Genomic DNA, 13,055 nt, shown 5'->3' on the forward strand with positions numbered 1-13,055 from the left:
TGACTGCACAAATGTGGACACAGCACTGTCTTAGGAAAAGCTGCACACGCCATTATCAGAAGCACAAACAAAAGCAGCTGTCAGGATTTGCTTCCAGAAACCCGTCCTACAGCCATGACTGCACAAATCTGTAAAGATATATGCGCAAGGATGTTCCTAGTATTACCTGTAGTAGCAAAAATTATTTATTTCCATCATCTTCACAAATTACTACATTATGGCACATCCATACAATGGAATGCTATACCGCTATTGACAAGAATGATTATACTTATACACTTATATGTATAATGATTATACATATATACAATTCGTAACTGGTGATGCAGTTAATATGGTAAATTGGTACTTACCTGAAGTATGGGTGCTTTGAGACTCTTCTGAGAAAGTTCGGGAAGAGAGAGTACCTCACTATCTATTTGAAACATCTAAAGTAGAAAAAGAAAGCTACAGATTATTTCATAAAGCTAGATTATTTCAAAAGGCTGACTTCTCTTATTACACTCAAAAGCTGTCTGGGTAGAATCTAATCATGAAAAATTATATCCAGATTCTACCGATACTTTTTTTTTAAACAATTACCTGTTTTACCTTCCTTTCCTCTTCTTCTACCTCATTTCTCAGAACATGAACTTTGTTCTTTAGGCTGTGAATATCCCCAGTCATTGACTCTACAGTCTCCACTATTTTATCTGTTTCTTCCTGCATCAGAGAGAGAAAGCTAATGTTTTAAATTAAATATACTATTAAATGAAACCCAAACAGCTATTAATATATACATACATATTTTAAAAACACCTTATATATTGAAACACTTCTGGAAGAAACTGATAATTTTCATTTTTCTTTCAGAAAACAGACTCCTTAGAAATTGATTTACCAATGGAACAAAGATGTATGTGAAGCTTTCCTCAAAAACTTACCAAAACTGCGGGCATCAGATATCCTGGAAGACCTGTGTGAATCTAGCAGAGCCCAAGGACTGATGGCAACAGGTACAGGAGCATTCCTTAAGCGGTATGTAACAGCAGAGAAACTCTAACTTTAATTTAGGAACATCTGAGTGCTATTTTCATTTGCCAAAAGAAAGAAACGCTGAACATTAGGGCAGAGATAGTAATAGAAAATGAGTGGCAGTTTCCCACCTAAAAAAATATATATATCTTATGGGGGAAAACAAAGAGAAAATAAGAAATGAATGAAATGAGTATAATGATATCGGGGTGTATGGATTGCAGGCCACACATACAGTTAGCCAGCTTCCAGGTTTCTAAATGGTATTAAGTACTGCACTGCTTTCAAATCTAGTCCTAGCAACAGCCAAGGATAGCACTGCCCCTGGGGATCAGGGAACAAGTAAAGAAGCCACACAGAAGTCATACAGAAATAATAACTCTTAAATCCTGCGGAGCGATATGGCTGATACTTACATCTACAACATTCTCCAAATACTGGAAGCCGAATTTTTACCGTCAACTACAGTAATTTTCCTCAACAAATATATTACGGCTTCTAGTAACCATTAAAAAAGGTACCTGCAGAGGTCTGCAACTGCCCATAGGCTGTTTTTGATCAGTCCAAGAGCTATGAATGGTTTTTACGTTTCTAAAGTATGGTTAAAAAACAAAACAAGACTATGCAACAAAGACCATACATGGCTCACAAAGAGTAAAATGTTTATCACCTGGCCCTTATAGGAATAGTGTGCTAATCCCTGAGTACCCAAGACTTTGGGTCTGTGAGCTACACTTGTTAAACCAAATAAGGTCACATTCATGGGTTCCAGGCATTAGGACTTAGGCATATCTTTTGGTGGGCCACCATTCAACACACTACAGAAGGGAATGAATAATAGCACTGAATGAAGGAAAGGGTTAATGTAATAAGAACTAAAATTTTTCAGTATAATTAAAAAAATTAATTTTGTTCCATTGCTTTGGTTATCTTTTTTGGGTATTCATACCATACCCATGCTGTGTCTTTTTTGCCAAACTTTTATATTTGTCACTTTTTCTCAATACCTTAAAAAAAAGTCATTCTTTCTTTTTGAGTCTTAAAATTTTCTCCTTACTTTACCTTTTATTTAAGTATTATTTGTTCTGTTCATTTGCTTATTGCTCCTTCTAATTTAGTCTGCATTACTAAAAGTTTTTTTTTCCTTTAGCTCTAATTCTTTCCTGAATTCCATAGCTTCATTTTTTATTATTTCTAATATTTATGACTTTTTTCATACCTTCTATTCTTTTTCTAAATTTCTTTCAGCTCACTTGGGAAATTAGGTTAGCATTCATCTGTTTTGTGAACACACATTTCTGGCATGCTTTTGTTGTCTGTAGAAATGTTACTTTTTGTCCTTCTTCTAATATTTTCTTATGTTAACTCTGGTTGTGAGATCCAGAGAGATTAAAAACTATGCCCCAGGGCTTCACTGGTGGTGCAGTGGTTAAGAATCTGCCAGCCAATGCAGGGGACACGGGTTCCAGCCCTGGTCTGGGAAGATCCCACGTGCCACGGAGCAACTAAGCCCGTGTGCCACAGCTACTGAGCCTGTGCTCTAGAGCCTGTGAGCCACAACTACTGAGCCCGCGTGCCACAACTACTGAAGCCCGCACACCTAGAGTCCATGCTCTGCAACAAAAGAAGCCACCACAATGAGAAGCCCGCGCACCGCAATGAAGAGTAGCCCCCGCTCACTGCAACTAGAGAGAGCCGGCGCACAGCAACGAAGACCCAATGCAGCCAAAAGTAAAAAATTAATTAATTAATTAAATGAATTAAAAAACAAACAAAAAAAACTATGCCCCAGCAGGTCCTATACCATCTTCTCGGTATCTCTAAAAGACTTTGTTCACCACTGCCTTTCCCTAGCACCAGCAGTGAGAGTTCAATGAATGTGTCCTTGTTGCATGAACACAACTTCTCTTACTGGTAACTGATACAGGTTTTGGAAGGTCATCAGCAGCAGTAACTCTAGGCTGCAGTGCGAAAAAGCCATTCTAAGTAAGGCACATTGGAGAGATAAAACCTACAAACTCCTAGTTCAAAGACTCTTATGCCAATGAAGAACTCTTATGCCCAAAATGCCAACAGTGCTTCAACTGAGTAACTGACTGTCAAGCAAACATTAGACTGTTGTGATGTTATAAGAAATATACCTTTGATTTTCATCCCTGATTCCTGGAACAGAGCTTCCAAATCCTTGGCATTTTCTGAATGACTGAAGTGGGAGGAGTACTTTTGGTGATTCATAATAAGCCCCTTTCAACCATACCTGAATTTATGCTAATGAATAACTCATAGAGGATGGAGGCTGGTTGCCAGAGCAACCAAAATCCTGTGATCAGAGGGTTGGAACTTTCAGCCTGGATCCTTGATCTCTGAGAAGGGGAGAGGGCCTGGAGATTTAGTTAATAATAGATATGCCTACATGCTGAGGCTTCCATAAAAACTCTAAATTACTGGATTCAGACAGCTTCTAGGTTGGTGAACACATGGAGGTGCTTGAACAGGCATGGGAGTTCCGTGCCCCTTCCCATATACCTTGCCCTATGCATCTCTTCCCTCTGGCTGTTCCTGAGTTGTATCCTTGATAATAAACCTGTAATAGTAAATAAAGTGCTTTCCTGAGTTCTGTGAGCTGTTCTAGCAAATTATCAAACCGGAGGAGGAGGTCATGGGAAGCCCCGATTTATACTTGGTTGGTCAGAAGTACAGGAGGCTTGGCCTTGCGCTGGCATCTGAAGTGGGGGCAGTTCTGTGGGACTGAGCCCTTAACCTGTGGGGTCTGTGCTAACTCCTGGTAGTTAGTGTTAGAATTGAATTGTAGGACACCCAGTTGGTTTCCACAGAGAAGTGGAGAATTGCTTGGTATGAAAACCCCACAAATTTGGTGTCAGAAGTGTTGCGAGTATAGAAAAACAGTTTTTTCCATTTAAGTCTATTTATGCTTTTGGTACACGGAGATCCAGTTTTAGGTGTAAAAGAGAAATGCCTCCCAGCGTTACAAAAATCACACTATCATTTACAGTCTCTGATTAAAGACTATTTACTATCTCTGATTTAGTACTTTATGCAAATATTAAATGTTAAAATAACATTTACCATTATTATACTTTAAAACCTTTTAAAATAACCTTTAAAAAAAGTCAAACTCATAGAATCAGAGAGTACAGAAGTGATTGCCAGGTGCTGGGGGCGGGTGGGAGAAACAGGGAGAAGTTAGTAAAGGATACAAACTTGCAGCTAAAATGAATAAGGTTTGCGGATCTAATGTAAAACATGGTGACTATAACTGATATTACATAACTGAAATCTGTATTATATAATTGAAAGACAGTAGAACTTAAATGGTCTTACCAAAAAAAAAAGTGAGATGACAAGGGAAATTAACTAGATGGGGGAAATCCTTTCACAATGTATAGTTTTATTAAATAACCATGATGTACACTTTAAATATCTTACAATTTTGTCAATTATATCTTAGACAAAGCTGAAATTTAAAAAATAACCTATATTAATGTTATCCAACTCTTCATTAACTGGGGGAGCTAGGGTCAGTACTGAAAATATACTCTTTCAAAGTAGTAACATTGGGATGAAAGTTAAATTCAATCGCATACAATGAAGAAGGTGACGCAACCACTAAAAAATACCACTCTATAAATTTAGAATATATGTAGAGCTGTTGCTCACAAATAAATCCTTTCATTGTTATTCTCAATCATATGGAAAATCTGGAATGACCTATTTGTGAATGGTGAGTTATTAGAAATCGTTAAGGATGCATTCCTTGCTTAAACTACCACCACCTCGTATTTACTAACAAAGGTTAACAAACTTATTGCTTTACAAAGTTGAGTTGCTAACAAAGACCATATCTACAAACTACTTCAAAATGGCAAACGGATATATGGTCCAATCTGTTTTAGTTTTAATAATTATTTAATAAGCTCCCGAGGCTGCTTTTCTTAATTGTTCAAGTATCCACTAATTAAAAGCCTGCAGTTTATCATGACAGCTAATATTATCTCCCACTATCTTCTACAGAATAATGATTAAGAATCACTTGCCCTGAAATCGGACTAATAGGTTTGCATCATAACTGTGAGCACTTTAAGGTTCAGCTAGAAATGCCAATATGTCTCTTTTGCACACTTGTAAAATGTGAAATATAGCACAGGTCTCTCTTTAAGTCATTAAGGGCTATAACTGTAAAGTGCTTTGAACAGTGACTAGAACATAGAAGGTCCTCATTACATGTTATCTATAATGATTATAAAAACAGTAATGATGATGACTGTGTTCTTCTTGCCAATACAGTAGCATATACAGGACAGAAAAACTAATATAATGTGTTTTGAAATGCTACAGCATTTAGTGATGAATTCCTATAATCTGATATTTAAAGTCTGATGAAAAAAATAAGACTGCTACTTAATTACAAATATATTAGAAATAGTCTTAATTTTAGAGGCCCAAAGTTCAGGCAAAGTTTTTGCTTTGTTAAAAATAAAAGTTAATGAAAAACCTGGTCCAAGATCTAGTATTTGTTATTTGAAGAATATCATGACAATTTTAAAAACTTTTTGGTCTTTTCCCCCTTCCCCTCTAAAGAAGAACTCCCTGTTCAAACTTCATACCTGCAATAATGCCAGACCCTCTTCATTAGCTCTGTGCTGTGCCCTTTCCATTTTCAGTAGACTTGACACATGAGTTAAATCTTGCTGCTTTTTGGGAGGGACTTTCAGGGTTTCACACAGTTGCAGCAATCTTACGGATAGAATAAAAACATAACTTTATTTTTGAGTATCATTAGTATCATTTTTGTTTTTTTGTTTGAAATACTGTCATCCTCTTTTTTCTTCCCTCATACTCCCAAGGGCTGTAATGTTCTTTTTTTTTTTAAATAAATTTATTTATTTTATTTATTTATTTTTGGCTGCGTTGGGTCTTCATTGTTGCACGCCAGCTTTCTCGAGTTGTGGTGAGCAGGGGCTTCTTTTGTTGTGGAGCACTGGCTCTAGGCACGCGGGCTTCAGTAGTTGTGGCACGTGGGCTCTAGACCACAGGCTCAGTAGTTGTGGCGCACGGCCTTACTTGCTCCGCAGCATGTGGGATCTTCCCGGACCAGGGCTCAAACCCGTGTCCCCTGCATTGGCAGGCGGATTCTTAACCACTGCACCACCAGGGAAGCCCTGTAATGTTCTTTTATTAACAGTGGCTAATCTTAGCAATAAGTCACCCCCGCAAATCCCTGACAAATCATCATTTAACCTTTCAATTATATTTCAATCATTTTTTAATTGCATAACTGTATTACCTTTTCTTTAGGAAGTTCAGATGATATTGAATTTTTTCATTTTCTCTAATACTGTTACTCAAAATTGCTCTAGAAGAGAAAAAATAGGGATTGAATAAATATTAGTTTGAAACATAACTAGTATAATCTGTTTACTTTTTCTCTCTGATATCTTTCAAGTACCCCTTTTTACTAGCCAGGCAGAATCAATCACTTTTTCTTTTATGTTAAATACATTTAAAGCAGAGGAATAATCTAAGTTCTTTTTATCACATTATATTGTTGTAATTAATTTATAGGCCTGACTCTTCTGATAGATTTCAGCTCCCTGATGGCAGAATCCTGTCTCTGTATTCCTTTTGGCATGTTAGCTTCCACATAAAGTGTTAATTTGAGCTAACTTCTTCCTAAAGTATCCCTCACCAGAAAAAGTTGTAGATAGCAGATCAAGCAAAGATTTCAATTTTATTCCACTGATGAAATTCCAAGTTTCTGAAATTAATAAAGACATTTTTGCTGAATGCTACGGCCATCAGAAGACATTAAATAAATCTTCTTGCAAAAGAGAAAAACACTCTATCACCATAAAGTAGATAATAACATTTAAAAGGATACTGTCTATAGGAAACATATAAGCAGAAATAAAGAGAGTGAAATGGAAAAAAATTTCATACTCACATTATTACTGATTCCATCATAGTTTGCAAATGTTCTCTGCTACTCTTCGAAAGAGGTTGCCAGGTTTTTCTCTTGTGGGTTGCGATCTTTACCTGTTTTAGATTAGCATGCTTTGCTTGTCCTGTCACCAGTGAAAGAAGAGACTCTGGTTTTTTTAGAAGTTTGTATGTTTTTACTTAAAAAGTGATTCAAATATAAATTTATCTAAAAGAGCTAATGGAATTATCAGAACCAATATTATGAAGCTGTATAAACTATTTAATTTCCTTTTTATTGCATAGCCGTAACAGGCCAGGTGTTGAATATGAATATGCTATTGTTATGTTAACTAAAATACTATTAAGTGATGTTGCGGATACAAACTCAAGACAATCTTAAATAAAGAACCAAGCTACAACTATTAGGATTCAACACAAAAGTCTGGTTCTCAGAAATGACCTGAATTAAAGGGCTTCATTGAGACTAGAAAATGATTTCTGCCAAATGTTGGATGGCAACTGAACCAAAGGAGATTAACCAAACCACAAACAGATAATCAGTGTCTACTAGGTTGTTGATATTATTCTACTTATAAAAAATAAACAAAGGGGCTTCCCTGGTGGCGCAGTGGTTGAGAGTCCACCTGCCGATGCAGGAGACAAGGGTTTGTGCCCCGGTCCTGGAAGATCCCACATGCCGCGGAGCGGCTAGGCCCGTGAGCCATGGCCGCTGAGCCTGCGCGTCCAGAGCCTGTGCACCGCAACAGGAGAGGCCACAACAGTGAGAGGCCCGCATACCGCAAAAAAAATTTTAAAAAATAAACAAAGGAGGTACACTATTGGCTCACATGAAGATTAGTTTTGGAGAGAAGGGAGATTAAATAATTATATTTCAGGTATGCAAAACATTACAAAAGAAAAAGTCCAGTGCACTATGGAAGTATAAAACCGGAGGACCTAACTTGGTCTAGGGTGACGAGAGGTAGAAAATTCTTCCATGCCGAAGTGATGTTTAAGTAAAGATGACTATTCCAAACTAATTTACTCCAGACAAACTTAGTGGTTCCAATCTAATCTAAATAGTGGTGGCAAAACAGAAGCATATTTGTCTCAAAGAGAAGTCAGTAGGTGTGTCTGTATATCACAAATCAGTAATAATTCAGACTGGGGTACACTTTGAATTTCTCTTGCTCCTTTCAACTTAGAGCCCTACACAGTATTTTGCTACAGGTGGTAAGTAAAATTGCAGTTGACCAAAAGAACTGACCAACCAGTACTACTTATTCTTGCAAAAATAAGAATGTAACTGTTTTTTACTGTCTTTTGCTTATGCAGAACTCATAAACAAGATGCTGAGAATTTTTTCATAAATATAGATAGCTTGGGAAAGATAGGTTAAACAAGACATAGAAAAGGAATACCTTCAGAAGACAGGTGTTTTGGATGACTTTTATTTTTTTTCGCTGTGTTTCTAGCCTAGAGGGAAAAACACATGTGCATGCACAAAGAATTAAACATTAGACGAAAAGATACTGCTATTGCAATAGATTTGTCATGTACGTTGGAGAGAATTCATTTACCTTCTGGCAAGACAGAAAAAAAGTATATTGCTACTTCTAACGAAAAAGGATGTGTATTTATCACAAGCAGAGGATATACTAAAGCAATTCCTGAACAATGGTGATAAAGTATAATAGAATTTCATATGGTGTCAAAGAATGTTTTAAAGAAATCATACTCATCTTGCCTGTGAAATAGTGTTATATACTTTTCCTGAAAAACAAATATAGGCATTGTCTAATACAGGGTAAATAGAGAAAAAATGTTGATTATTTCTTTTATGGTAGGAAGAAGCTAATTCCTCCGAAACTAATTTTTCTCTATGTTAATAAAAAATCTCCTCCATCAATTGACAGATTCTCTTGTCTTTTAACATATGAATGCCATAGAATCTGTATACTATATTCCCAGTCTTCCTATTTAAACACCTTAGCAATGCCCCATCGCACTTCTTCCCTAAAGAATTCTCTGATCAATATCTTTAGAAATTGAGGTAAACAATTTTTATGTGAGAACTTTTACAACCCATGTTGCAACAGCTCCCATATAACAATATATGTGGAATATGAATTACTATAATTTGTAGTAAAGCTGACCTTTAGTCTTCACATATTCCTTTACATAGAACAGATACTTCTAATCAGAGTCCTGAATGATAAACTTGATATTTCATTACCTCTTTCTCTGATAACTCCGCTTCTTCATTATCAATTTTTCTTTTTGGATTTCTTTTTAAATGTTGAGACCTTTTCTTAGAAGGATTTGCTTTGCTAGACATCTTGATGTAAACAGAACAACTATAACAGTGCTTCAAAATGTCTGTAAAGATGAAAAGAACACTAAAGACTTGTTTTATTAAAAACATTTTGTTAAAAAGACTACCTATAAATGTTCCAAATTTGCCTGTAAAAAAAAATCATAAAGAAAGTTTTGGGATAGTATTGTGTGTTTTTAAAACATTTAAATATATTTTAAAACAAATAACATTGGTTCTCATTAGAGTAAAGATATCTAATTCAATTTCATTCCTAAAAATTTCTTCCATTTGTATGGCAATAAAAAATCTTATATAAAAACACTTTTACACCTCTTACTTTATACTCCCCCATACAATAACGTTATCTCTATATTTAAATCCAAGAAAATGGAAATATATAGTGCTAAGTTATTTTACTCTGGTCACAGATAATGTCAACTCAAAGAATAACATTCAGGCCTTCTTATTTTAGGCTTAATGGATTTATCATTCAACTTAACGTCAAAGATGGGAGACGATAATTTTTAGGATTATACCATGAATCTATGTTGTAGAAATTCATGTGGTAAATTCACTCATAAGGAATTAAGAATTAAAAAGTTAAGCTTTAACTTTTACTGGGTTATGTGCATTTTAACAAAAGCACAGAAGTATACTGATTACTCTGTCTTCTCACACATTACAAAACAGGCACTGGAGTGGGGATGAGAATGTCAATGACAAAATTTAGAAAAATTCCCTTTCCCCATTTAATAGTTCTTTATCACCAAACTCATTTCTGCTAAAAGAAACAGAGGAATAAAATATATATTGCTGCATTAGATCATAAAGAGCAGATAGCTAAGAAATTACGTACACGTTTGGTATAGTACATGTGAACACAAACCCACATACACACACAAGTATGTGTGGTGTGTACATTATATATACATATTTTTCTAGACATATAGAGTTAGATATATAGAGAAACCAGTCACCATTCCTTTTCTAAAAATTCAGAGTTTATCACATTACTACAATTTAAATATACATGCAGATTTAGAGACAGACAATAAAGTGGGTACTCTGGATAAATCTATTCTCTCAAATTTTAAAAGGAAAAGTGCAAGCTTTTCTTTTTCCCATAAGACAAAAATAGTGGGAAAGAAAGAATTAACTGAAAGATCACATACCATACTTGGAGACTACATGTCAGATCAGTTACAAAAAGCAGTGGAAGCTAAAATACACTTTACCCTGCTTTTGAACAATGTGGCACCTTATTCTACACCCAGTCTCCTCTGTTGCATTCCTGAAATGTCAAATTCTCTCAACTTGACATCCATGCCATATACTTCCCCTACTTAAAAACCAATCCATATGAGAGTTTTGCTTGTGGACCTCTTCTGGAAGGACTGCCATGTACAGTACAGTTGTTCACTGAAGAAGAGCATCCAGGTGAGAGAACAATTGAAGGCTGAGATTTAGTCCTCATTCCATTTAGGAGACTAAAAATGGTGCAAATTCCTTCTCACTCTTGTTATTGAGAGGTGAAGTATATGTCCCCTTGTCTTAAATCTTACAGACTGTGCAGCGGTTTGAGCAGTAGAATATGGTGGAAATGATTCTGTACCAGTTTCCTGGCCCAAATATGAAGAGACTAGCAGCTGCAACTTCCCCTTGCTTGGAATATTTGCTCTTGAAACCCAGCTAGCACGCTATGAGGAAGGCCAACACGGAGAGGAACTAAAAACCCAGGCAAAAGCCCCAGCTGAACTCCCAACCAATAGCTAACACCAACGATTGCCAGCCTTGCGCATGTACCTGAGCCAATACACTGCAGCTGACACTGCGTGGAAACAACCCTACCAAGTTGTTTCCAATCCCAAATTTTGGAACAAGATAGGTAATTTTTTTTAATTAAAAAAGAAAAATCCTTCCGTAATACCTACCTTATAACATCCAAACTCTTTACCATAACATTTATAGTCCTTAACAATCTAGACCTGCCAAGCTTTCCATACTTCTCTCCCACTACTCCTCAATTGCATCTCCCTCTCCAGATAGACTGGATTTCCGGAACACACTTTGAGTAGTGCACATACTCTACCCGAGCTGCTCTCTCCTGTCTGTGCCCAACCTCCTCTCAGGTCATGAGCCACCTGCACCTGAAAGCCTTCCTAACTACTCCACCTCAACGCTCTCTAAAAGTCTGTGGGCTCTTACGGTCTCTTTCATTTGGCACTTATTTATAGCTTGGTTTTGTTCATCGTTTTTCTTGATATTCTTTATTCAGTAACATGTAATTCAGTGCTACTCCAAATTTGATTTACAAACTGTTTGTTACAGTCTTTTAAAGTACAGACATTAAAAGTATTCATTTAGAAACTTTTATGGCAATTTGACAACAATTTTATGTATGTTAGATCTGGCCAAAAAATAACTGGCTTTGTTTTTTCTTTTTGTTTAATTTTTCTAATAATTCATAAAAAAAAGACTTTCTTTTTTAGAGAAGTTCTACGTTTACAGAAAAATTCAGCAGAAAGTACAAAATTCGAGCATACCCCCCCTTCCCTACTATCAACATTCCATACCAGAGCAGTGCATTTGCCACAGTCCCTGAACCGACATTGACACATCCTATCACCCAAAGTGTATGGTTTACATTAGGGCTCATTCATGGATTTGGCTAGTATTCAGTTTTTTTTAAATTGTATTTTACAAAAGTATCAGTTGTGACTGATTAAAAATTAAAAAAAAAAAATTGGTCCTTTACCACAGACAGTCTGAAAACCTCTGTTTTCACTGATACCTACTTGAGGTAATTAGCCATACTGCAGAAAGTTCCTCCACCTCAGCACTATTAACATTTTGCATGGGATAGTTCTTTGTTATGGGGGCTGCCCTGGGCACTGTGGGATGTTTAGCTACATTCTTGATCTCTACCCACTAGATGCCAGGAGCCCCTCCCACTCCTCCAAGCTGTGACAACCAAAATTGTCTCCAGACGTTATCAAATATCCGCTGGTGCAAAACTGCCCGAGGTTGAGAACCACTGCCAAGAGCCAGCCGGGGATGAGGACAAATTGCCCAGGTTCCAAATCCCAGCTCTGTCATTTAACTAGCTGTATAGCCTTGGGGAACTAATTTGCTCACTTTCCCCACGGCTAGAAGTATCAATATCAAAGGCTTTTGTAAAGCTAAAAGGTTGTACAGAATACATAAAGTGCCTAGAACTTGGGACATAGTAAGAACTCAATAAATAAAATAATCTACTGTTACCATTGGGCTAGTTGTAGCATATACAAAAAGGAAGAGTAAACTTTGGCCTGTTTTGGATCCACAGGAAACCACAGGCTAGTGGTAGTAGATAGAGACATATGAAAACAATTCCTATGTATATTCAATTATACACAATGTGACAAATGTTACGAGACAAATGAGTGAATATCTCAAATTGGTGTGGGTATTGGGGGGGGACATACAGAATTCAGAGAAAAAAGTAATATTTGAATTACATTTTGAAATATTTAGCCAGAAGGAAGGGAAGTAAAGCATTTGAGAGAAAAAAAGCCCGTTGGCAGGACACTTCAAAAGAAACTGGTCTGTTCAGGGACAGAAAAAATTCAGAGAGGCTTTGACATGTACGGGAGGAATGGACAGAAAAAAAGACTGGAACTGTAGTTTGCAGCCAGACTATATATACTGCAGTAAAGAATGTATTTTTTACTCTGTAGGAAACAGGGAAATATTCTAGGTTGTCTTGTTTTCTTTGCCAGCGTGCTGACATTGGTGGAAGCCACCA

At 36.5% G+C, this 13,055-nt stretch overlaps 1 protein-coding gene across 5 annotated transcripts in view; it reads right to left on the reverse strand.

Moving 5' to 3' along the window:
* The window catches only part of CENPQ (centromere protein Q), a 33,932-nt gene that overhangs the window by 20,375 nt on the left and 502 nt on the right, over positions 1-13,055 (reverse strand). For 3 of the 5 annotated variants that reach the window (XM_029244039.1, XM_029244037.1, XM_029244035.1), the window contains exons 2-8: positions 9,191-9,333; positions 8,376-8,430; positions 6,977-7,097; positions 6,320-6,388; positions 5,640-5,769; positions 583-702; positions 354-428 (exon numbers count right to left, since the gene is read on the reverse strand). In XM_029244039.1, the coding sequence (XP_029099872.1) occupies positions 354-428; positions 583-702; positions 5,640-5,769; positions 6,320-6,388; positions 6,977-7,097; positions 8,376-8,430; positions 9,191-9,292 (672 nt within the window). In that variant the 5' untranslated portion in view covers positions 9,293-9,333. Of the gene's footprint in view, positions 1-43; positions 129-353; positions 429-582; positions 703-5,639; positions 5,770-6,319; positions 6,389-6,976; positions 7,098-8,375; positions 8,431-9,190; positions 9,334-13,055 lie in introns of those variants that run through there. The other 2 variants (XM_029244036.1, XM_029244038.1) reach the window with 2 other exon arrangements.

Source organism: Monodon monoceros, unplaced genomic scaffold, assembly GCF_005190385.1.
Source record: "Monodon monoceros isolate NGI ecotype Baffin Bay Population unplaced genomic scaffold, NGI_Narwhal_1 Super_Scaffold_3, whole genome shotgun sequence".
Lineage (NCBI taxonomy): Eukaryota > Metazoa > Chordata > Mammalia > Artiodactyla > Monodontidae > Monodon > Monodon monoceros.